This window comes from Gossypium hirsutum, chromosome D10 (genome assembly GCF_007990345.1).
Source record: "Gossypium hirsutum isolate 1008001.06 chromosome D10, Gossypium_hirsutum_v2.1, whole genome shotgun sequence".
NCBI classification, from domain to species: domain Eukaryota; kingdom Viridiplantae; phylum Streptophyta; class Magnoliopsida; order Malvales; family Malvaceae; genus Gossypium; species Gossypium hirsutum.
Genome location: NC_053446.1, coordinates 4,645,986 through 4,670,455, shown reverse-complemented (window position 1 = coordinate 4,670,455; position 24,470 = coordinate 4,645,986). Strand labels below are relative to the sequence as shown.

The window sequence follows — 24,470 nt, the reverse complement described above, 5'->3', positions numbered from 1 at the left end:
TAAGAATCTTTTCCTGCCAATGATTTTAGTGATATGCCTGCAGCTGGTCCCGCCATTTTGTTTGCCTTGAAATTTTCTCTTGTTTGTAACTCAATCTGTAAGCTTTTCTCCCCATGTATTACTACTAGCATTCTACTCGTCAGTTCCTATCAGTACTATCCTTGTCAACAGTGAATTTGTTGCAGAAAAGTTTTCGATGTTCTTTGTTGATGTAAAAAGGTTTAAGCCATAACTCGAATTCTCAATAATGGAAGCAGTAGTTTATGGATCATGAAGAATTCAAGAAAACTTGTCAAAGAAAGAAAAGAATCAACTGAGTAGTTTATTATGTTGGGATTTGACCAATTATTACAAAAATTTATGCAAATGAAAAGAAGAATATTGAAATCTCAAGACAGACAGTCCTCTTCTGTGTAGAAAAAAAACTAGCAATACATACTATGAGATATGGCAGGAGTTGTTCACTTAAAGAAAACCTGTTGGATATATGCATTGCTGACCTTTGATTCCACTTTTAGTTACTCTTGGACAACAAATGATGGATATCTTTCCAGGGTTTATGTGAGCAACCGCTGCCGGATTTATCTTCACACCAGAATACCGACAAATATGATATTCACGTTTGTTGTTTAGACTGTATGAGCTGATTTGATCGCGTTTAGGTCCAAATTCTTTAGCCTCATAACTGATTCTACATGACCTCTTAAAGTGTGTAGCTCCCCAAGTCTGCATTAAAGGATCGTTTCAGCAAAGCTCATTTCATAAATGATCATTGCTAAGTTGTTAGCTGATAACTAATTACCTGGCTATTTCAGCACGCCGCCTAGCCTGATCGGCTATCAAAGAAGTTCTCGATCTTCTTCCATTGAAATCCAAGTCTGCAGCCATCAAGCCCTGTAGGCTCCTCTGAGAAAGAATCCATTGGGCTGCCCGGTCATCTTTCCCGTAGTCTTTCTTCGAAGTAAACGCAGTCTGTTGCACAGGGATGCCATGAAAAGCCTCTTCAAGGAAAGGTTTAAACCCTATTAAGTATGAAACTAGGAAGAGTACACTGACCTTTCTGTCGAATAGGAGGTTCCAGGCTTCTCCACTCAATGCGTATCGAACTGTGAACTTGATGATATCCAGGGGAACATAGAAAACTAAACTGTATAACCATATAACACCAGCCCATCCCCATCCAATGCCACTGATATCAGCAAAGCTAATATGTGCATATACTGCAATTAAGGTAGCCACCTGCAGATTGAGAAAGGGATATAAAACTTAGTCTGATTTGCCATTGATTCTTATTCTTAAATAGAGTTTTTTTTCTGAGAACTTCACCAGTTGAGCAACCACGAATGCACACATCAAGAGAACACCAGGCCTTTCAACGAATGACCAACTTCGACTCCGAGTAACAAAGATGAGAGCCTGACTAATGATGCTGACTTGCAAATATACTGCAGAGGAAATTTGCTCGGTGTTGTCGGATATAGACCTTACGTTGAAGTGAGTCTGCAGAAAAAATAATATTTAGGGAACATAATTATTTTCTCCAAATAAGCTGTTGGGGAGAGAAAGAGGTTACAAGTATTATGGAAGTACCTCAAAGAAATCAGTATCAATTACAATCCAGTAAAACAGGACAGTAACCAAAGCAAGATAGGTTCCAATGACAACGCCGGTTGCAAATATCTCATTAAGCTTCCAACTGTCTGGGGTCGGAGATGGCTTGACTCGGTCTTTGGAAATGGTCATGATAGTTCCTGATTAAGAATCCAAGGTAAACTTTTCGGCACTAATATGACTTTCCTGACTAGAAATCCTAAGGAATGGTTGTCATAGATCGAAAAACTTACCATCATTAAGGATTGCAATTATCAAAACCATGAAAGGTGGGAAATCATATTCCCATATCAGAGCTAGAAGCACAAAACCAAGCTGCAATAGTATGGTTATTTATGGAAAAAAACAGATTAGTAGAAGTCCATGAAAGTGATGAAAAGTGTAGGAAATGTGAGAATTTTAACTTACAACAATACGAATGGTTATGGAAACAGCATATATCTGTAAATTCGAGCAGGCTAGTTAGTGTTACATCAATTAGAAACTACTGGCTACCGTTTTTTTCGGGAATAAATATCGATGCTTTACCGTATAGTTTTTCATCCTTTGGAATATAGCTCTGCTTGTCAACACAGCACTGATTATCACACTTAAGCCAGGCTCAGTTAAGACTATATCTGCAGCACTCCTTGCAGCATCTGTAGCATCTGCCACTGCTATTCCAATGTCTGCTTTCTTCAAAGCAGGTGCATCGTTCACCCCATCTCCGGTCATTCCCACAACATGCTTCTTTTCTTGTAAAATCTTTACGATTTCATACTTGTGTTCTTAAAGATGTATAAAAGTGTAAGCCGAGCCAGAGAATGAAATCACAAAAATTAGGAAAGATGGAACACATACATGTCAAAGCGAATTCATCCATTCTTACGCTACTAATCTATCTAATTATGATTCTGTTTCTTAAAAGATCCATACCAGGGAATACGCCAGCAAAGCCATCTGCCTTCTCAATGAGTTCATCTGCTGGAAGAGCTTCACTCTCATCCTTTTCACGACCCAACAATGATGAAGAAGGATACATGTTTGTCCCCATACCAAGTCTTCTTCCTGTCTCCTTCGCGATGGCCAACTGGTCACCTATATTATTATGTATAGTACATATCAGTATTTTTCTGCAACAATGCTGCTTCTGGGAAGCATATTGAGTTAGTCCATGAGTTCAGCCTTCGCCTAATTAATCAAGTGACTAGTGTAAAGAGATCCTAGATATTTGATTATTTCAACCTAGCGAGTACTTCATATTTACCTGTAATCATCTTTACATCAACTCCAAGGTTTAAGGCCCTACGGATGGTCTCGGCACTATCATGTCTTGGAGGATCAAATAAAGGCAACAGCCCACAAAATGTCCAGGGACCTCCAGGGCTCTTCTTGGTTCTTTCTGGAACTTCCTGAGAAGATGATCATGCAAGTTCATGAACATGTTAGAAAGAAGCTCGAATGATCAGTGGAAACTCAAAGCATCATCATATTTTTCCATTTCCGTAGTCATATCATTGATGACATGTAGTTTCTGCAACCAACTTATCTTCTTAACCACAACATATCCCGAAAGATAACATACCTGAAAAGCAACTCCAAGAGACCGCAAGCCCCTCTCAGCAAATTTGTCGATTATAGCATGCACTCTTCCAGCAATCTCATCTTTCTCTAAGCAAAGGTTTAGTATCTGATATACAGAAGATGAAGAAGAATAAGAAGAGAGATTAGTTGCACCAGATAACTATAAAGACAGCTCAAAGTGGTTAATGTAGCAAATAAGGGCCAAGAATTTGCACGATTGATCAGCATTCATATGTTAGATATAAGAAACAAGGATAATTTTGTTATATAGTATTTCAAAGTGATTATGATCAAGCAAATTTTAGCAACCAATTCATCATGGAATGTTGGGTCTGTTCTCTTCAAGGAGATGGATACCTGTTCGGGAGCTCCTTTGCTAGCACGGTACCAATTACCATCAGAGTCAATGTATGTAATTGCGGTACGTTTGTCGACTGGGTTGAATGGAAGAAAGTGAACCTCTTTGATGTTTGCACGAGCCTGAATATGCAAGGTTTCTTTCATTATTTGACATGAACATCTAAAAGAATCAAATGAAAAAGAGAACCTTGAAATTGAACATTTTTTGTTGTTGTATTACCTCCTTCGGGTCTGCAAGCATGTTAATGATGGCTGCATCAATAGCATCCTGATTTTCGAGTCTGGAGGCTCTTGCTGCTAGCAGAACAACCAAGTCTTTGTCCATGTTTTTGCTAAAAACCTTAAGAAAAAGGTGAACATGGCTATTTAACCTTTATCTGAAAGTTGAGTCATTGCAAGAACTAGGAGTTTCAAATTTTTGAAGTCCAGCTATTGTACCTCAACAAGGTTCCGATCAACGGTTAGACGATTCAAGGTCAGAGTTCCAGTTTTGTCACTGCATAGAACATCCATTCCAGCCATTTCTTCAATTGCAGTCATCCTTTTAGTAATGGCACCCTCAAAAAAAACAAACCAAACAATAGATTTGTAAACAACGTAGAATAAGTATTTCAGTTTGTCATTGTGCTGTTTTGGATGTTTTAGCTTATTTTTACTGGAAAATGATGTGCATTGAATAAGAGTTGTACCTGTTGAGACAGTCGATGAGAACCGATTGCAAGAGTAACAGATAATACAGTTGGCATAGCTATAGGAATTCCTCCAATCAAGAGAACTAAAAGGTTGTTAATTCCATCTCTGTATGAACGGAGCTGTATTGGGAACATGACGATGATTTCGAGAACCATCCCTACAGCAATGGAGCAGATGCAGAAATTCCCAATGGAAGTAAGGACCTGCTGAAAGTGTCCAACAACTTCAGTGGAGTCGACTAAGTGTGCCGCTTTTCCGAAGAAAGAGTGAACTCCAGTAGCTATAACCACAGCCTCAATCTCACCATGCTTACATGTTGAACCAGAAAACACTTCATCTCCTGTTCTCTTGGTGACCGGAAGGGATTCACCCGTAAGAGCTGACTGCAACACAGGAATTTTTACATGATATATCTTCAGTTATTTAATTGACTTTTATCACTATCAAGTAGAGCACTTGCCTGATCAATTTTAAGTGGATCGCCTTCAAGAAGGCGAGCATCTGCAGGGATGATATCTCCAAGTTTTATGCTAATTATATCTCCTGGTACTAAAATAGCAGCATCTCTCTCTTGCCACTGACCATCTCTGAGAACCTGCATAAAAGAAAAATGATTATGAAAATTTAGACATTATTGTATTTGCAAAGGCATTAAAGAAACTTGAAGAGAGTTGCAGACCTTTGTTTTAGGAGCCAGACGAGCCATGAGTGCGGCTGCAGCATTTCCAGCATTATTTTCCTCAATGAAACTGATTGTTGAATTGATAATCAGAAGGCATATAATCCCTACAAAGTCCTGCCAGTCAGGACCCTCACCCTGAAACAAAACAAACCGCAGAAAGCTATCAGGGTGACCATTCAAGCTTTGAAAAGTATATGGGGAAAGATATATAACTTACTCCACCATTGGCAAGGACAATGGCCATCACTGCTGCAGCTTCCATAACCCATGATAATGGGTTCCACATAAAGCTTAGAAACTTCAAAAACTTGTTTTCCTGGATTATGATAAAAAAGCTAGCATTGTCACAGTGCTTCAAACGAAACCAGATAAACTACAGCTAGCTTAGCTAATATGTAATGGCCCAAATTTGAGGTTATCGGAACAGTGGTTTCGGAACCACAAATCCGATGAGAAAAATTTTATTTTTCTTATATTTTTATGGTCTACAATTTCACAAAATGATTTTTTGAAAATTTCGTTCGAAAATTTCGACGTTTGTGCACTCAATTTAGTCAAAAGGACTAAATTGTAAAAAGTGCAAAAGTTGAGTTCTACATGTTAGAGGTGTCCAATTGTTATGAAACTTTAAATTGGAGGTCCTTATATGGTAATTATACCATTGGTAACTTGGTATACAAAAATGGACATGAGATAAGTGAAATAGAAAATTTTTAAGTTAGGGGCAATTTGGTAATCTAGTAATTAAAATGAATTAAAAGGGAAAAAGATGGCAAAAATCATCATCTTCTTCATATGAACGAAATCAGCAAGGGGGGAAGCCATAGTTAGGGTTTTCAAGCTTCCAAGCTCCATAGTAAGTGATCCCAAGCCCCGTTTTTAATGTTCTTTACGTTTTTGAGATCCCGGTAGCTTAATTTAGCTTATTCTAGCAATAATTTAACCTAGGGTTTATATTTGGAAAAATACCCATAGGTGAAAAGTGTTTATTTTGATGTTTTATGATAGAATATGAAGCTAGAAATTATGTTAAACAACTTTTGCTAAGCGATTTTAAGTGAAAACGAGTAAAACGACATAATCGGTAAAAATACCTAATGTTCATAAGTACATGTTAGAGTGGGAATTTGATGTTGCCATAGAAGGAAAAAATGTTCAGAATGTTATAAAACATAAGAATAAGAGATGAAGTTTAATTTCCGAGCCTTGGGGCAAAAATGTAATTATGTAAAAGTTTAGGGGCAAAATTGTAATTTTCAAAAAGTTAGAGTCGAGGGCTGTTTTGATGAATGTGATTATTAAATAAGTTAAATTTACTATTTTAGATCAAGAAGTACGAAACTCGAGGTTAGACAAAGGGAAGAATAAAGTTGAAGACTAAGTTGGTGAATTTGGCTATAATTGGTACCGAGGTAAGTTTACGGTAAATAAATGTAATATTTCAATATTTATTATTAATGCTGTTAATTTCCAGCAATTATGAATTTATTTTATGAATTTATTTGATGATGATCCAAGCATGAAATGATAGAGAATTAAAATTTAAAAGTCCCGTTGATACATAAGGATGGTACTGGATACGAATGTCATGACATTTGGGTAAAGAGATCCCATGTAAGACCATGTCTGGGACATGGCATTGGCATCCTTAAGATCATGAGAGGTCCCCTGTAAGACCATGTCTGGGACATGGCATGGGCACCGAGACGAGAGGTCCCATGTAAGACCATGTCTGGGACATGGCGTTGGCACCGAGATGAGAGGTCCCCTATAAGACCATGTCTGGGACATGGCATGGGCACCATCACGAGAACATCCCATGTAAGACCATGTCTGGGACATGGCTTTGGCATGTTATTATCAGAAGAGACCCGAGTATCCTTATTATTCCAATGTAGCTCAACGGACTTGTAAATGAATCATGTTCATGAAAGTTCAGTTTAAAGCATAAATGGCAAGCTCAGGTAAGTTGTAAGACTTAAGAACTTATTATACTATCAATTGATGTTCAACGATGCAGCAAGGATTGAGTAAGTTATGCACACAAGTATTCTAAGTAAACAAGTAAGAGAACTAGTATGAGATTAACTAAAGAGTAAACTAGAGATATAGACATTGAGTTTAATTATTTAAGTTAAGTATTGTTATTTATTTGCTAGTAAACTTACTAAGCTTTATGCTTACTTCTTTTATTTCTCTTTCTCTTATAGTATTGCAAAGCTACTTCAAGGATCCTAAAGAAGTCGGAGATCGTCCACACTATCAACTACAACTGCTCGGTATTTTATATCGAAACACGTTTGAGTTATGGCATGTATAGGGATTTAGTTATTTTGTATATTTGTAATGATGATTTTGCTAATGAGTGATGTGTAAGTATTTGATGATGTATGGTTATTAAAATGATTAAGGATGAAGGTGTTTGTTGTTATGAAAGATTAGGTGATAAATTATGCATGGAAATCATGAAAGGATAAAATTTTGCAAAGAAACAGAATTCAGGCAGCACAGTGACGTGAATTTGAAAAATCACCCAAGATAGTATAAAATGAATTAGAGGGTGAATGGTATATGGAATTAAATCTTGTTGAGTCTATTTTCAGAGAAAAATAACGGTGTAGAAAAAGGAAATTTATATTTTAAGATATGTGAATTTTAGTAAGATAGGGTCAGAACTGTTTTTGGAGTCCCCTGTTCTGAGTTTAGAAAATAATTACAAATTGTACAAAAATGGTTATGAGTTTAAATTTACATGCTTAGATTTCTTAATGAGTCTATTTTCTGTAGAAACAAGTAAGAACTTCATATGAAAATCCTACAGTGAGAAAACTTATTTTTAGTGACTAGAGGTCAGGGCAGTCAGGTGGTGAAACAGGGGAGACTTTAACTAATAAACTGTACTAATTTGCTGAACCAAAAATTCTAAAAATTTTATGGTGAGTAGATATATGAGTCTAGTTTCAGAGAAAATTTACGGAATTAAATTTCGAGTTCTGTAGCTCAAGTTATAATTAATTTAGTAACTGCTGCGCGATTGGACAGATTTGCTGCGAATAATGAAATAAATTTTCAAACCTAGTTTTTATGCTCCGAATTGGTAAGATAAGCTAAGTAATGCCTCGTGCTCGACTCCGGAAACGGTCTCGGGTAAGGGGTGTTACATAATGGGCTGCAAGGTCTTACTCTATTGCAATTTTATAACTAGAACTACAGATAAATAATGATGATTTAACTGAAAATTTGAAACTATATATATATCCGAAATTACGGGTGCTTACGGGCTTCTCCTCGAGCTTATTCTGACCAAAAATATGGACTCGAACTTCAGCATCTTCAGATGTAAGTCCTGCACGGGATGTTCTCAGTTGCTCGAAAACTTCCTCTAGCGGTAAGCGTTCCTTTCGAAAACAGAGTACATAATATATATATCTGATTTAGTATCATGTAAATTCTGAATTCCAGAAATACTGGAAATCTGCATTATCTACTCTAGTAGTAAAAGAACATTAAACTCACCAAATCGATCCCCTCCCGGTTGAAATTCTCAGGATCCAGCAACGGTTTGTCGAGCTCCTCGCTCATGATGATTCAAGCTGTTTAAACAACATACACATCATGAATAATGTCACACTGCATTGATCAGGTTCTATAACTGCTAAGTATGACCGGACAGCATATCATATAGAACAGAACAGTAGGACAACCATTTGATTAGTTCTAACTGAAGGAGAAAAAAGCACAGTATGCTAAAACCAAACAGCACTGGAACCAGTTTAACAGCTTACTTTTTATGGAAAAGTGAAGAGCAGTAAAGCCTGCAAAGTGAAGCTTCCTCTCCTCTGTTTTAGTGGAGCTAGCAGAGTTTGTATAGTATGAAGAAAGCTAAGGCAAACAAGTGAAGTGAGAGATAATAAAGGGACAATAATAACCAATGTTTTGTTTTCCGTTGACCGGTTGTTGGGACCTGGCTGGTATATCACCTGACCCTAAACCTTGACGCCACCGTCACCATTTTTGGGCTATCAACTACCTTTCAAACCTTGCTGTTCTAGACCTAACGGTCACTATGACCCGAACCCAAAATTTTTAGGCTTTAACGTGCTTGCATGTTAATCATATGTGTGGCGGTTGCATATTTCACATACCATATTGTATTAATTAATAGTAGAGGAGGGGTAGGTGATGTGTTGGCAAGTGCTTATTTTGCGTGTTGTAATGCTACATTTTGACATTTTTATTTCCCTATCTTCCACGTTAATAATTTTTTTAAAGACTTTTTATTTTGTATAATAATAATGCTTGACATTGAGATTAGTGGCGGAGCCAGATAATTTTAGTTGGAGGCTGAAATTAAATTGTATATTTTTACTGTTTTAATAGTCTATACATTTATAATATTTAAAAGATTACATTAAATTTTTATTATTGTTGGAGGCTAAAATGTAATTTTATCGCTACTAATTTAAAATTTTATAAATTATAAAGAGCTTAAATGAAAAACTTTATCGCTACTATTTTTATTATTTTCGGAGACTCTACCAACGCCTCTTAGCCCCGCCATTGATTCACAGTGTTTTGAAACTGAGATAAGATGTTAGATTTCTGTTTTTATTATGATATATATATATATATATATTTAAGTTGTAAATTTATGTCAAACTTTAAAATAACATTATGACGTATAAAAAATTTGGAAAAATAAAAAAAATCAAACTACATAAATTAGGTTGGAACCAAAAAAGTAGATGTGGGCAGGTCCATATTTATACTTTTGTGTGTGTGTGTTTTGTTTTTATTTATTTATCGCTGGTAGGTCGAAATTTATACTGTCAAATACATGTGAAATTAAAAAAAAAAATAGAAGGGAAATAACTAAAAGGAAAGATTTAAACATGTTAAATATCCTTATTATACTCTTTTTGAGTCATGAAATTCTTATATTTTTTATTTAATAATTTGATTCTTGAATTCAATTTTATTGTTAATATTATTATTAATTATATCTATTTTTTTGATACAATACTTAAAGATTATTTATACTCCTCCTCAACTCTTAAATCTTTCAAGACTGACAACAATATTAATGTCAATTGAACTAAGACTTGATCGACAATTTAATCCTAACTCTTTAAAATTACATAAAAATTACAAAAGACGATAAAAAAGGTTATCAAAATTACAAATAAAAATAAAATATTATAAGATATTAAAAATATAGAAAATTGTAAAAAAAAAAGTACATTAAATTATAAATAAAAATTAAGACTCGTGAGCCGGGAAAAGTAGGCCTCTTCTGTTATATTTGGTTTGGAGCACCCACCTCCGGCCTCAATCTCAGCCCCATTCTTTTCTCTGGAACATTGAAGCTCAAGTCTTTTCAGCTTTGAATTGATTGTAGGACTCATGTATGGCCTTATTAGTATTATTAGCCATGAAAACAAAAATTCCAACAACATTAAAAGGAATGTACACTTTTCTTTTCTGAAAATGCGTCTGTTTGATTCATGACAATACTTTTTTTTAAATAGATTAAAATTTTTAAAAAAAAAACTGATAATTTTTAATATTTGAATTTGTGTAAAACAATTTCAATTATTTGACAAATTTTCTTGAATTTATTTTTCGCAATTTTCTTTTTTGAAACAAACAGAACATGATCATTTTCATACCTAAATGAAATTCTTAACATTATTTAATTTAGAAAAACCAAATAAAAAATAAATTCATAAAATTTTCATAATTATTAAGAAAAAATTGAATTTTTTGTTTTTAGTTTTTTGTGATAAGTAGAACATTATGAACGTGCAGGCATTTGATGTTCAAAACTTTTTGATCTCTCAAATGTCTTCTATGGTATTTTCTTTAGTGAAGGAAAAAATAAACATTTTTAGCAATATTCATTAGTAATTTCCAAAGACATTAACAATGCAATTTTATAAATATCTGTAAATTTTTTAATGATTAATATCAATGTTTTTCATCTAAATAATTTATGATTAAATTATTTGAATTTATTTTAAATAAAATCATATTAACTCTCACTAACCAAACTTTTAAATGATATATATATTTTTAATTAATTTTATTTTTGATAGAATAAAATCAACATTAAGCGACTACATAATAAAATCGACTGAGACAACATAGAATCATTATACTCAATCAAAATTAGGGCCAGTTCTTCATTGCTTTTGAAAAGTGTTTTTAAAAAGTGCTGTGGAGAAGTACTTTTGAAAAATTTGAGTGTTTGGTATTGCTGTAAAAAAGTGCTTTTGAGAAATAAAATGTTTATTTTAGACATAATATTATAAAGTAACAAATATGTATTTAAATAATGTTCAAATTAGTTAATATTATGATATTTTAGCAAAATTATAAAAAATAATTTATTATAACTTATTGTTAATATTTTAATATATAATATTAATTTTAAATATTTTTAAGTAATTAATATTATTTATTTATTAAATTTAATTAGAATATATAAACTACATTTAAATATTTAAATATAATAATTAAATATTTGTAATTAGATATTGACACAATTGTATTATTTTAAAAATTATTTTTTATTTTTAATTAATGTTTTTAACACATTTGTATTATTTTATTTTAAAATGTATTTGAATATATAACTCATATTAGATATTAACATAACATAGAAAATATTAACCTAACAAATTAAAATATTACATATATTTAGATTAAAGTTTTAAAAAAGGGATAATATTAATATACCAAATATAAATACTAAAATTTTTGGGAGAAGACAAAGGTTAAAAATGTAAATAGAAGCCAAAAACACCTCCATCTGGCAAAAAGTGCTTTTTTTAAGTTGAAATTTTTTCTGAAATGATGTCTGTTCTTTATTACTTTTCAGGGAAAATCACTTTTACATGCAAAAGCTCATCTGAAAAGCAATAAAGAACACAACCTTAGATTTCTCGCTAAAGGTGGTGGCTCCTCAATCAATTGTAATCTCCTGAAACCTGTAGCAATACACTTGGCCAAGTGATCAACAACCTTGTTATGAGTTTTTGGAATATGAGAAATACGAACCTTCCAATTCTGGTTAAGCAACCGATAAATTGGGTGAAGTTCCTTCAGATTACTATCAGCAGCTCCACCAGCCAAGATCGTCTCCACCGGTAGGGCATTCTCTCATTCCAATTCTAACTGTCTAAACCCCTTATCCCATGATAATTAAACCCTCAAGTATCACCCTTGCTTCAACCTTGAAGACTGTATTCACCCCTAGCCTCATTGAGAATCCACATAACCAAGTTTCATTCTCATCTCTGAAAGCTCCTCCAATGGAAGCAGAATATCTAGATGCTAATACTGCACCATCCATATTGAGTTTAACCCAACCTACATCCAGAGCATTCCAATGCGAAGTTGTCACCTGAGGATTATTATTACAGTTGGTAGAAATCATCCTCAATAGTTCCTCATCCAACTTGCCTGAACACTATTATGGCTACTAAAGAATACATACCTATTCTGATTCTTTCGTAACAACCAACAAATAATAGGAAAAAGAGTTTGCCAATCAATCCATTACTTCCATAATTCGTTAAATTTTGCATATTCCACGTAAGCTAATTTCCCAACAATAAGGAAAGGAAATTCACCTTAATCAAAAATTTTAATGATGTTAATGATTGAAACTAAAATATAACATTAATAATATTAATAATAATAAAGACCTTAAGTAAAACAGTCTATTAAACAAGGTTTTTATCCGTGAAAAGTCCTAAAATATTTTATAATAGTTTTAATGATTTTTAGAATTTCTTACTAATATTTATACTTTTTTATTATTTTTAATAATTTTTTTAAATTTTATAACTTTTTATGTACTTTAATGACGAAATTAATAAAAACTCTAAATTTTGAGGACTAAATAAAGAATGAATGGAGAGATCAAGATTTGTAAATAAAAATTTACTTGCACTCAATGTACTAAAATTGAAATATAAGGATTAAATTTTAAATTTTAAAAATTACAGAGACCTCTAATATATTTAAACAAAAAAACATGTAAAATAAAAAAAAAAGGATTAATATACTGTTCAGCACTTGAGTTTGGTTTCAATGTTCAATTTCGTACCTATGTTTTTATTATTATCTCAATTTGATACTACTTGAGTTTGGCTTCAATATTTAATTTAGTACCTTCATTTTTTTTGTTTGATGCTTGAGGTTTTTTTTGCTGTCCCGATTAAGTATTTGAGTTTGGCTTCAATGATTAATTTGATATTGGAATTTTTTTGTCCCAATTAAGTATCTATACTTTCTTTTCTAGAGCACAGGTGTCAAAAATTCATTGGACCACAAGATGTCATTTGGTTTAGGTTTTAAATTGAACATTAAAGCCAAATTAAGCTACCAAATTATGACAAAAAAAATTAAATACTAAATTAAAGATTAAAATCAAACTCATACCAGATAATATATTAATTCAAATAAAAACCGTCCCTCACTAATTATGTATCGGCAATTGTTTTCACTTTTTGTTTTAATTTTATTTTGGGTAAACTACTTAGTTGATTATCCAACTTTTAGGGCGCTTTCATTTTGGGTGACCAAAATGAAATCCTTACAATTTCATCACTCAACTTTTAGGGCGTTTTCATTTTAGCCACTCAACCATTAAATTTTTGACGACATTTAACTTGTACACGTTGCATCATGTTCACACTTTCATTCTGGTCACCCAACTTTTAAGGCGCCTTCATTTTAGTCACAAAAAAGTTATCTGTTTTTTAAGTATTAATTGGGGTAAAAAAAATTAAGGATTAAAGTGAAAAAGTAGTTAAAACTAAAATAATACATTAAAAAATTTTCAAATTGTACTTGTTTATCACATTTCCCAAAATTTAATTTTTTTTCAATATTTAAAATTTAAATTTCAAAACATAAAAATCAATTAAATAAATTATTGAAAAATTTTTATCCCTTAAAATTTTAAATTTTAAAACATAATGTTAACCGATTTTTTACTGTAATATTGAAATTAATTAAATTAATCTCTCTAGATTTTAATTTTTTTTGTTTCCATATTATTCTTAATGAAGTCAACTTGATAGCTCATATTTCATGGACTATGGAACTTAAGTTTCTCTCAATTATATAATCTCGAATCTTTCATACTAAGGTAAAAGCAAAGAAGAATCATTGTAGTTAATTAAAGTAATTGCTTGTTCTTCGTTTGGGTAAAGAAGTGATAAACTTTGGGGTTTGTTTGGCATGGAAGATAAAATTAATTGATTTAATTAATTGTAAGAATTTTTCTTTACTTTTAGCTAAGATGAAATACTCGATATTATATAATTAAAAGAAAATTGAGTTTCATGTACAATTAGTAAATATAATTATTTTAATTAATTTAATTTAGAAACATAAAATACAAATTTAATATTTAAAACGAGACTAAATTAATTAATTTCAATTTTATAGCAATAAATCAGATGGCACTGTTAAGGGATAAAAAAATTTCAATAACTTATTAAGGGATAAAATCAAGTACTTGATTTTTATGTTTTAAAATTTAAAATTTCAATATTGAAAAAAAATATATTTAGAACTTTGGGCAAGGGATAAGGAAGTACAATTTTAAAATTTTCAAAGCATTATTTTAGTTTCTACAACTTTTTCACTTTAATCATTAATATTTTTTATTAAAAAATATATAAAATGAAAGCAACCTAAAAGTTGGGCGACCAAAATGAAAGTGTGAACATGATACGATGTGTATAAGTTAATTGCTGTTAGAGATTTAACAGTTAGGTGATTAAAATGAAAGCGCCTTAAAAGTTAAGTGATAAAATTGCAAGGATTTCATTTTTAGATGATCGAACTGAAAGCACCCTAAAAATTGGATGACCAAGTAGGTAGTTCACCCTTTTATTTTTTACAAAAGAAATAGTACTACTACTGTGTATAGGCCTGATAGGTGATAAGTTAGTACACTTTGGATCTAAAGTTGGAGGCCATTGGCCCATTTTTACCAGCCAGTGGGCTCCTTATAGATCAGATGCAATAACAATTCATGATGAGTGGTGTATCCGAAATTTCAATTCTAACTCAAATTCAAAATATTCCGATATTTAAATATTAATTAGAATATTTTCAAAATTTCAATTTAATTATAAAAAAATCAATAAAAAAACTTAATAAATTCAAATCCGAATATAATTTCAACAAAAAAAATTTTCCGAATCAGAAATGATTAGAATCCTACTAGTAGGACACTTGTCAATCTCCTGATTTTATTTGTGATGTCTAAAAACTCTACTTGTAGTGTATCAAATAGTGTCTCTTTGAATAATATCTGTATTATATTTTATTTTATTAGTTTATTTAAATATTTTAAATAATTAATTATATAATTTATAAAAAATCATTTTTATCCAATAAAAAGAAAAACAAATGAGAGTAAACGTGGGGTTCATTTGACATTTAATCCCTTGAACTTTGAATTTTTCTTGTTTCATTTGAATGCCAAATGGATATTTCCTTAGACGTCGATTTTTTTTTCATCAATATAAGCAAAAAGTGTTATTTATTATTGATATATAAATTATATATTCAAAATAATTTAATAATATATATTTATTACAAATTTTATATAAATTAGTAATAAATAAATATATTTATGAATAATAATAATTCAAATTTATTTTTTTATTAATAAAATTATTATTTAACAAAAAAAATTTAATATACATTATTTAATATTAAACATAAATTTTAAGAATTTATTGTATGCACATAATCCTTAATGGTCATTTTTTTTCTTTTTAGAAGGAAACATAAGTCAAGATACAAGAAAATATGTTAATTACTAATTGACTCCTCAAGAATATTCGAACGAGTATTCTCTTCTAATAAAGTCTTGATTTCATGCGACAGCTCCTCAAGAACCACAAAATGCTCAATATCACTACTAGTCATCTTGGCTAAATAATCTGCCACTTTATTATTTGTTCTTTGGATACTTTTGAATTTTACTCTCCAATCTTTGAGACACGAGTTATGAATCAATTGGATTTCAACAACACTGCTCACCGATGCAAGACCCGTTTGAAGAATTTCAATAAGCAAAGCATTATCACTCTCCAATTCCACTTGCCTAAACTATTTTATTCCAAGCTAGCCTCAAGCCTTCAAAAACAGTTTTGGCTTCAATCTGGAAAAAATTTGTGATACTTACTGACATCTTGAAACCAAACAACTAGTCATCGTTTGGTCCTCGAGCCACTCCGCCAATTGTTGCTCTTGAACCGCACCTTGATAATGAATGGTCAACATTAATTTTGGTCCATCCCATAGTTGGTTTTTGCCAATTGTTTAACAACATAGTAGTGCATGCCCATCGTCCAATTACACCTCAATTTGCAAGGATTTAGTCCAAGCGATAGCGAAAGAAATAATATCACTAGTATTTCTGTTCGCCCTGTTAAAAATGGCATCGTTCCTGCTGTTCCAAATAAATCAACAAGTAATCCCAAAAAAAACCTCCCATTGCCCACAATTAAAAGCATAATTACCCTCATTCTTTAAGATCCACGTGATCCACTCTTCACAGGGAAGGCTGAAAAAACATCTCCAAAATTTCATAGGGAGAACTGCTTTCCAAATTGATTGAGCAGAAGAACAGTCCCTAACAGCATGTAAAGCAGATTCCAATATAGCACCGTAATGTTCACAATAGGGAAAATGACTCGTACCTCTTCTAGTACGCTCCTCGTTTGTTAATAGATGAACTCTAATAAGGAACCACAAAAACATCTTGACTCGTTGAGGTGCTATAAATTTCCATATTATATTGTCGTTTCTAAAAGATTTTGAATCAAACTCAAAAAAAAGATACTTGTTATAATCTCACCGTTAAAATAACTAATTTTACCTCTATCGTTTGTTTTAATTTCCCTGAAGTCAATTTTTTCATCCACCCAAATAAACGCCGATGTTAGTGTATGTTTCTTTTTTGGTTAAATTTTGCTATTAGCCCATATACTTTGTAAAAGTCATATATAGTCCCTATATCATTTTTAGTTTTTGTACTTTTTAAATTTTAAAATTTCAATCCTCACCAAACGATGATTGTTAAATTCATTAAGTTAAATTATGTTTTTTTTTTCAAAATTTGATGCGACAAACATATCATTATATGTGTAATGCCATGCGAGCTTGTTATTTTCACTTATTACTTACTAAAATTTCAATTGATGGATTAACAACTGTAATTTACATCAAAATTAAAATTTCAAAATTTGAAAAGTACAGTGACATAGAATGATCCAACCAGAGAATATGAACTAGACCTACAATTGTACACATAGTATAAGACTAGTAATTGAATTTAACCAAATGGATTTAACTGCTACTGTTTGGGTTGGGACTAAAATTTCAAAATTCAAAAAATACATGGACTAAAATTGATTAAATTAAAACATGAAGACTAAATCCATAACTTTCACAAAGCACAAGGGACTGATAGCTGAATTTAACCTTTCTTAAAAAATAGAGATGCGTATGTTAGCAGAACATGCAAAAGCGCGTACAGTTGGTTAAGAATTTTGTGGGCAGAAATCTATGGATTTGTAGCCCTATGCACTTATCCTTGTACTCGATTTCAGCAGAGATTGGGAAATGATAGCTTTTAGGTCACTCAACGAGGGACATACATGCATCCATGGCATATAGATCAACTTGTAATATAAGTTATTCGATAAAGTCTATTAAATCATTGCAATGCTTGCTATTATTTGTCTATATGGAAATTTTCTATACAATCTCAGCTTGCTTATGGGTTGTAACTGTGGTGCGGTTGAATCTTTTACTTTATAGTTATAATAATTAATTTTATTATTATTGTTATTTTTAATCTTATCGGAAGTAAATGCACCATCCATCTAAACTAAACCTTAGGCTTCAAATCTATTAAATCTTGAGATAACTTTAACAATATCAATATGATAATCTTTTAAATAGATTTCAATTCAATTTTGGTCTGAATTAGAAAATTCAATTCCGTCAATTTGAATTCAAATCCGGCTTATTTCAATTTATCCATACAAAGTCAATAATTTCAACCTGTCCAATTAGAATTTAAAATAATCTTAACCTAAAATGGCTTGAATTTGAAGTGATTAAAACTTAAAATAATCCAAAAGTTGACTTAAAAAACTCATGCCTTAAAACCCGAATGGCATGAACCCCAAGTAATCTACACTCAAAACAACTTGAATTAACATGAATCCGAAATTGACTCGACTCAGAATCAACCTTACCCATTTAATCAATAGGTGTATTTGTAAAATACCAGTGAGAATTAAATATGTAATAATGAAATTGGGGTTTAACATGCAATCAACAAATTTTCGACAAAAAAAAAGAGTTGGACAATTGATTTTTTATTAAAAAAAATCTTATGAAAAGGAGTTTATTGTTAAAGTAAGGTCTCAAATAAATTATTTTAGTAAATAATTTTATTATTATTTTCATATTAATTTAATAAAAAAATCTAGAAATTTCAAAATACATAAAAAAAAATTTACCATCATAAAAGAATATACATACTGCTATATTGTACCATAAGCAGTTGATATTTTGGTTCTTTCACCTTCAATGAAATGACACTGGGATTCCGACAGATTGCTCAAGATTTTATTCTCTCAAATAGGAAAAATCTGAATCAATTGTATATACGCATATACAAAGCTGAGAGAGAAAAAGAAAACAGAAATGGGAGTAGGAGCCACGGTGGAGAAAAAATCCCAAGTAATCCAACCAAACCAACCTCCTGTCTCAAAATTCAGGCCATTTTCCCCCATAACCCAAATCCATTGCCTTGTCTTCATTAAACATCCCTCCCCTTTTCATGCTCCACCCTTTGCCCCTTCTCTAATCAACTTTATTATTATACTTATATATTGAATTAAGCAAATATAAACTATAAAGCCTAAAAGGCCACGTTCACTCTTCTGGTATACAAAACTATCCTGCCACCAAATATATATATGTATGCCTCAGTTCTTGTGCCTGACCATGTTCATTTGCTTCCTTCATATTGCAGTTAACCTTTCTTGGTTTTCGGGACTGTAATTGTATATATATACTTTGCCCTTAATCCCACACACTCCCAAGCTCCGATTTGAGCTTTTTTTTTTCTTTTTTCTTTTACTTTTTTTTATTAGTCATGGCTGAGTTTCACTCCCTGCAATGCAACTGTGGAATCAAGGCCTCTACAAAGAGAAAGCGAAATGGATTTTCCACCAAGTGTGCTTCATTGGTTAAGCAGCAACGTGCTCGACTCTACATCTTGCGCCGATGTGCCACTATGCTCCTTTGTTGGTACATACATGGCGACGATTAGCAAGCAAGCAAAACCGAACCATCAACTACAGGCTTCATCGATCAAAGCTTAACCTGTGTTTGGCTCCATGGGGGGTACAGTGTGGCACAATTTTGCTCATAGTTTCCTTTTTATTTTTTTTTTCTTTTTGACCTAATGCGAGTGATCCCATTGGGGTTTTAAAAGGAACATATGAGCAAAAGTTTATGGCTGCACTCTTGCTTTTTCACCAAAGCTGACGTTAAGCATGATTTTCATGGAGTTTGGTATAAGTCATAAAATAGTTGTTTGCTTGTTGACAACTTGACATCATAAGGTTAAATGGCAAACTTTGTATTTGGGTTTTTCTTTTTTTTTCTTTTTTTTTCCCTTCACTTACCTAACCATCAAATGCCTTTTTGGGTAATCGTCGAAGTGCTATGAAGCAAATAAAAATCCTTGGAGGAATCACTTCTTACAGTTGTAATGGTTGAGCTCAGTAATGTTATAGTTCATATCTTTGAACGGTCACTTAAGAAGTATATTATGAATTCTATCCCTCTAATTTGCAAAAGCTAACAAGTTAGTACCTTTTGTTAATAAACACTTTTGGTTTTTCAATATATCTATCGGAACGAACCCAATAACTAATCCTCCACATTCTGTAGGCCCATTAAAGGGTAGATGCTGGCCACAAGTTTTAAAGTTACTTCATACCTAAGGCGAGGATCGAACCATCAACCATTGGTTAAGGTAGGAGAGACTCTTGTCATTTCACTAACTTCTGTGGTTAGATTGTAGTTTAATAGTAAAATTCAAAGTATAGTGACTAATTTTTTTCTTAAAGCCAAGCAATGGCATACAAAATTAGACCTATAAATATAAGAACCGGATCTGGTACTTACAAAGGAAGAGCTTGTTCGATTTGCCAGCTTTTTCAGCACATGGAATTGAATGCTAATTGTCTATCCTCAAAACAAGGATGGCAACCAAACATGAGCAAGATAACTCAATGCTAGATTTGGGATTGAAAACTTCTCTTTTTTCTCCGATTGGTGGACCGCATGCCATAAACCTCAGTAGATCGTGCTGTTTCTAAGGCATGGTTAATGCATCAGAATAAGCCTGTCTCTTACGTTTTAATATACAGTGCTAACCTCTGTCTCTATCCTTTGATATGGCCTGTCGGAGAAAGCCACCAAACAACATAACGTGTAATTTGTAATTTGTAAATTATAGTCTTTGTGGTCTCAATTTTCAGTCATAAAACTTACATTAATGGCTAAATTTTCTGAAAATGAAAAACAAAGGATATTAATCATTACATCCTCTTTCAGCAAATTGAATCTTTTCATCTCATAAATTTACAATCTTCCCAAACTCACTTTGTGTATATATATATATCCAGATTTTAAGGAACATATATAAACAGTTCCTATTTTTAACCCATACACTCTTTGTATATTATTTCAAACAGTTTTTTCATGGAAAAGTTGGGGAAGATTTCAGAAAACAAATATAATAATCAATAGTTTCCAGTAGCCAGTTTAGCTCTCAATTCTTTTCTCAAGATCTTCCCTGATGGTGCCTTTGGAATGGCTTCAATGAAGAACACACGGCTTATTCTCTTATAGAACACCACCTGTTTCGAAATATATTGCTTGATTTCATCTTCACTGATCTGAGATTTATCTGATCTCACCACAAATGCAACAGGTACTTCCCCAGCTGCTTCATCCTTCATTCTGAAATCAAAGTAAGCTTTGATGTTAAAACAATTTTTTTCCTGTTCATAGAGACTAATACTTTCGGGGTTATTAAAACTTACGCGACGACAGCAGCATCGATGATTTCAGGGTGAGCAATGAGCATTGCTTCGAGCTCGGCAGGGGCAACTTGAAACCCTTTGTATTTGATCAATTCTTTCAGTCGATCGACGATGAAGAGTTCATCGTCGTCGTCAATGTAACCAATGTCTCCGGTATGTAACCAGCCATCTTTGTCAATGGTCCTAGCAGTGGCCTCAGGGTCATTAAGGTATCCTGGGGGGGGGGAACCAAACATTCAGCTAATGTTGTTCATGTTTTATTCTCAATTTCAAAGAAACATGAGAAATTACAAATGTACCTTTCATGATCTGATCTCCTCGAATGCAGATCTCGCCGGCCTGGTTCCGCGGCAAGGACAAACCGGTGTCGGGGTCGACGATTTTCATCTCCGCGTTCCTTACAACAGTCCCACAAGCTCCGGATTTCATTTCAAAGGGTTCCTTGGCAAATCCCAAACACATTGCTAGAACTGGTCCAGCTTCTGTCATTCCATAACCCTATAAAAACAAAACAACAATGTGCTACATCATGTCGACCTCATCAAAGTTGGTGTAATTTCAAGGTTGTTGAAAAAAAATTCTCATTCCATTTCTATGTGGGCCTAAAAGAAGAAGCCTGAGGTATCAAAGCAAACGATGTCACATAGGAGGTTGGTCAGCCACCTCCACCAAAATTATAGTGGAAGAAAAAGGTAAAAGATTCGGGTTAATGGTCGAACCCATAGACATGGACCAAATATTATTTGATTAAAATGTGTTGGGAAAGAGGATTCGGTGAGTGATGATTGGGGGTATATCCACTATCATTTTTAGTGGAAGTACAACATCATAGCTTGACCCCTGCAGTAATGAGCCTTACTAGTAGAAAAGCTGGTGTCGTCTTCCAATTCTTTTACATATATATATACATTAAGCGATAATTGCTACAAATATCTCTAAATTATCATTTTAATTTTAATCTTAAAATATCGATGTTATGTTAATTAATTTTTCTGTTACTAAATATATTTTCATATTTAGTTATTTTATTCTCTTTATTTTTTATTTATAATAACTAATTTTTCACTCAAAAAATAGTGCTATACACTATAATATATATGTACCCACTATGAGGATGAAATTAATTATCTAATAAATTTATAGAAAGTGATGTAAATTCTAAATATGCCTTTAGTTGATCAGATGGTAAAATTGAGAGAGTAGATTTCATGTGTTTGAATCTTATAATATATATGTATTTTTTAAATTTTATATAAAAAGAGAAAAAATGCTCTTAAAATAATATTTAACTATTTGTAAAAATAAGTCACTTTTAGTAAATTTACACTAAGTTAAAACTCAATTGAGGGTGATACTAATTCAATCTTTTAAGTATAGAAATAGAGAGATATACATTTTCACTTATCTTATAAGATCGCATCATGCACCGTATATTTAAAAAATACGAGGTTAAAAAATCCTTTAATATTATTTCTATTTTGGTAGGTTGCCCCTGCAGTAAAATGTGTGTTTAATTTGATTTCTAATAAAAAATTCCAATTTCTTTTCAAAAATAAAATCGACACCAACCGATTTGAATAATATATTCAATATACATTATCAAATAAGGACACGCTATCTAAAATGAAATTAAACAAATATATTCTTAAAAAGATTATAAGATTGATAATATATAACGTTTTATGTTGTTAATGAAATAAATGATGGCACATTAACACATGATTCAAAATAAATTAAATTTAAAAAATACTGCCCAAAAGAAAAAAATATTAGTTGTACCGACTATAACTAACACAAATAAATAAGACAAGTAAAAATATTAAAACGACCATACCTGTCCAAATTTGGCACCAGGAAACTTGACTTTCACAGCATCCTCAAGCTCTTGACCCAACGGAGCGGCACCGGACTTCAGCATCCTCACCGATGACAAGTCGTATTTTTCAGTTTCCGATGACTTAGCGATGGCCAAAACTATCGGTGGCACAATCGGAGCAATGGTTACTTTGTATTTCTGTATTAGCTCCAACAGTAGCCCGATGTCGAACTTCTGCATGATCAAAATCGCAGCCCCAACACGTATCCCACAGAGCATGATCGAGTTCAGGGCATAAATATGGAACATGGGCAAAGTACATAAGATCACATCTTCGCTATGGAAATACAAATTTGGGTTTTCTCCGTCAACCTGTTGCGCCACGCTCGTGACCAAACCTTTGTGCGTTAACATCACCCCTTTGGGGAGCCCCGTGGTTCCCGACGAATAAGGAAGCGCTACGACGTCGTCGGGGACGATATCGACTTCAGGCAGATCGTTCTCGTCGGCTTGGGTTAACTCGGAAAAGTGTAAACAGCCCTCCGGGACTGAGTCAATGCATACGATCTTGACATCGTTGTCTTGTGCGAATTCCTTTACTTTGTCAACGTAGCTGGCTAGCGTGATGATAAGCCTAGCGTTCGAGGCTTTCGCCTGCTTCGATATCTCCGCCGGGGTGAAGAAAGGATTAGCCGCCGTCGCAATGGCGCCACGGAACGAAGCGCCAAGGAAAGAGAGGACGAACTCCGGAGTGTTGGGTAACAAAAGCATGATCACTTGGCGTTGTTGGATGCCGAGCTTGTTAAGCCCCGAAGCGACTCGGCGAGCAGTGAGTTCAACTTCTTCGTAAGTGTAGACTTTGCCCGTGGTTCCATTGATCAAACAGGGCTTGGAGGCAACGTTGGACAGATTCTGGAAACAATATGAATGTAAAGGAAGGTGCTTAGGGATATAGATATCGGGAAGCTTTGATCGGTAAATGATTTCTTGTTGTTGCACTTCAGCTTGGGGTGCCATTTGGGAACTTGGTGGGGAGTTGAGCTACAAAAACAAATCTATGCAGAAACTTGAAAAAAAAAAATCAGGCTTTGTATGTTAATTGGAGCCTGAAAGGAAATGGCAGCTAATAATGATATTGATATAGTAATTAGATTAAAGTTGGTGGGGAGGTTGGTGAAAGGGTAGGATAGGAATTTCATGGGTTATTGGAGGGAAAGATTAGGAAAGAGGATGGGGATTCCATATTAAAACCTTAAAATAGTTCTATTCTTGCTCAAATAAGATTAGATTACTTTCGTATTGTAAAACAGATAAAGATATTAATGGTCCTTCAAAGTTATTTTGATTTATAAAGTTCTTTTAATAATAATAACTTTAATATTCAAATTCAATCCAAATCAGAAGCGATTTTGAAGAGCAATAGGGGTTTTGGTCCCAAAAAATAAATAAAAAATCAATTCAGTCCTTTCATAAATAGAGAAATTATAAATTAATGTATAGTAAAATTTCACTTTAACCTCAAAAAAAAAAAAAATTTCAATTCAATCCTCTTATAAATACACAAACTATAAAT

At 32.7% G+C, this 24,470-nt stretch overlaps 3 protein-coding genes across 3 annotated transcripts; 1 reads left to right on the top strand and 2 right to left on the bottom strand.

Moving 5' to 3' along the window:
- Positions 1 to 306: 306 nt before the first annotated feature.
- Positions 307 to 8,983, bottom strand: LOC107913825 (ATPase 10, plasma membrane-type). The gene is made up of 21 exons (XM_016842471.2): positions 8,695 to 8,983; positions 8,426 to 8,502; positions 8,188 to 8,307; positions 5,127 to 5,225; positions 4,907 to 5,044; positions 4,688 to 4,822; positions 4,224 to 4,610; positions 3,973 to 4,092; positions 3,755 to 3,874; positions 3,532 to 3,654; positions 3,176 to 3,280; positions 2,858 to 3,002; positions 2,527 to 2,688; positions 2,140 to 2,378; positions 2,020 to 2,052; positions 1,845 to 1,926; positions 1,591 to 1,751; positions 1,327 to 1,500; positions 1,057 to 1,239; positions 803 to 972; positions 307 to 726 (listed from the first exon to the last, which is right to left on the bottom strand). The coding sequence occupies exons 2-21, from the start codon at positions 8,489 to 8,491 to the stop codon at positions 630 to 632; spliced, it is 2,859 nt and encodes a 952-aa protein (XP_016697960.1). The 5' UTR covers positions 8,492 to 8,502; positions 8,695 to 8,983; the 3' UTR covers positions 307 to 629.
- Positions 8,984 to 18,591: 9,608 nt separating this feature from the next.
- Positions 18,592 to 20,442, top strand: LOC107913824 (uncharacterized). The gene has a single exon (XM_016842470.2). It carries the CDS (start codon positions 19,119 to 19,121, stop codon positions 19,293 to 19,295), a length of 177 nt encoding a protein of 58 aa, XP_016697959.1. The 5' UTR covers positions 18,592 to 19,118; the 3' UTR covers positions 19,296 to 20,442.
- A 142-nt stretch (positions 20,443 to 20,584) lies between these two features.
- LOC107913823 (4-coumarate:CoA ligase 1) lies at positions 20,585 to 24,012 on the bottom strand. Its single transcript, XM_016842468.2, has 4 exons — positions 22,916 to 24,012; positions 21,381 to 21,579; positions 21,082 to 21,295; positions 20,585 to 20,998 (listed from the first exon to the last, which is right to left on the bottom strand). Exons 1-4 carry the CDS (start codon positions 23,912 to 23,914, stop codon positions 20,779 to 20,781), a joined length of 1,632 nt encoding a protein of 543 aa, XP_016697957.1. The 5' UTR covers positions 23,915 to 24,012; the 3' UTR covers positions 20,585 to 20,778.
- Positions 24,013 to 24,470: the final 458 nt, after the last annotated feature.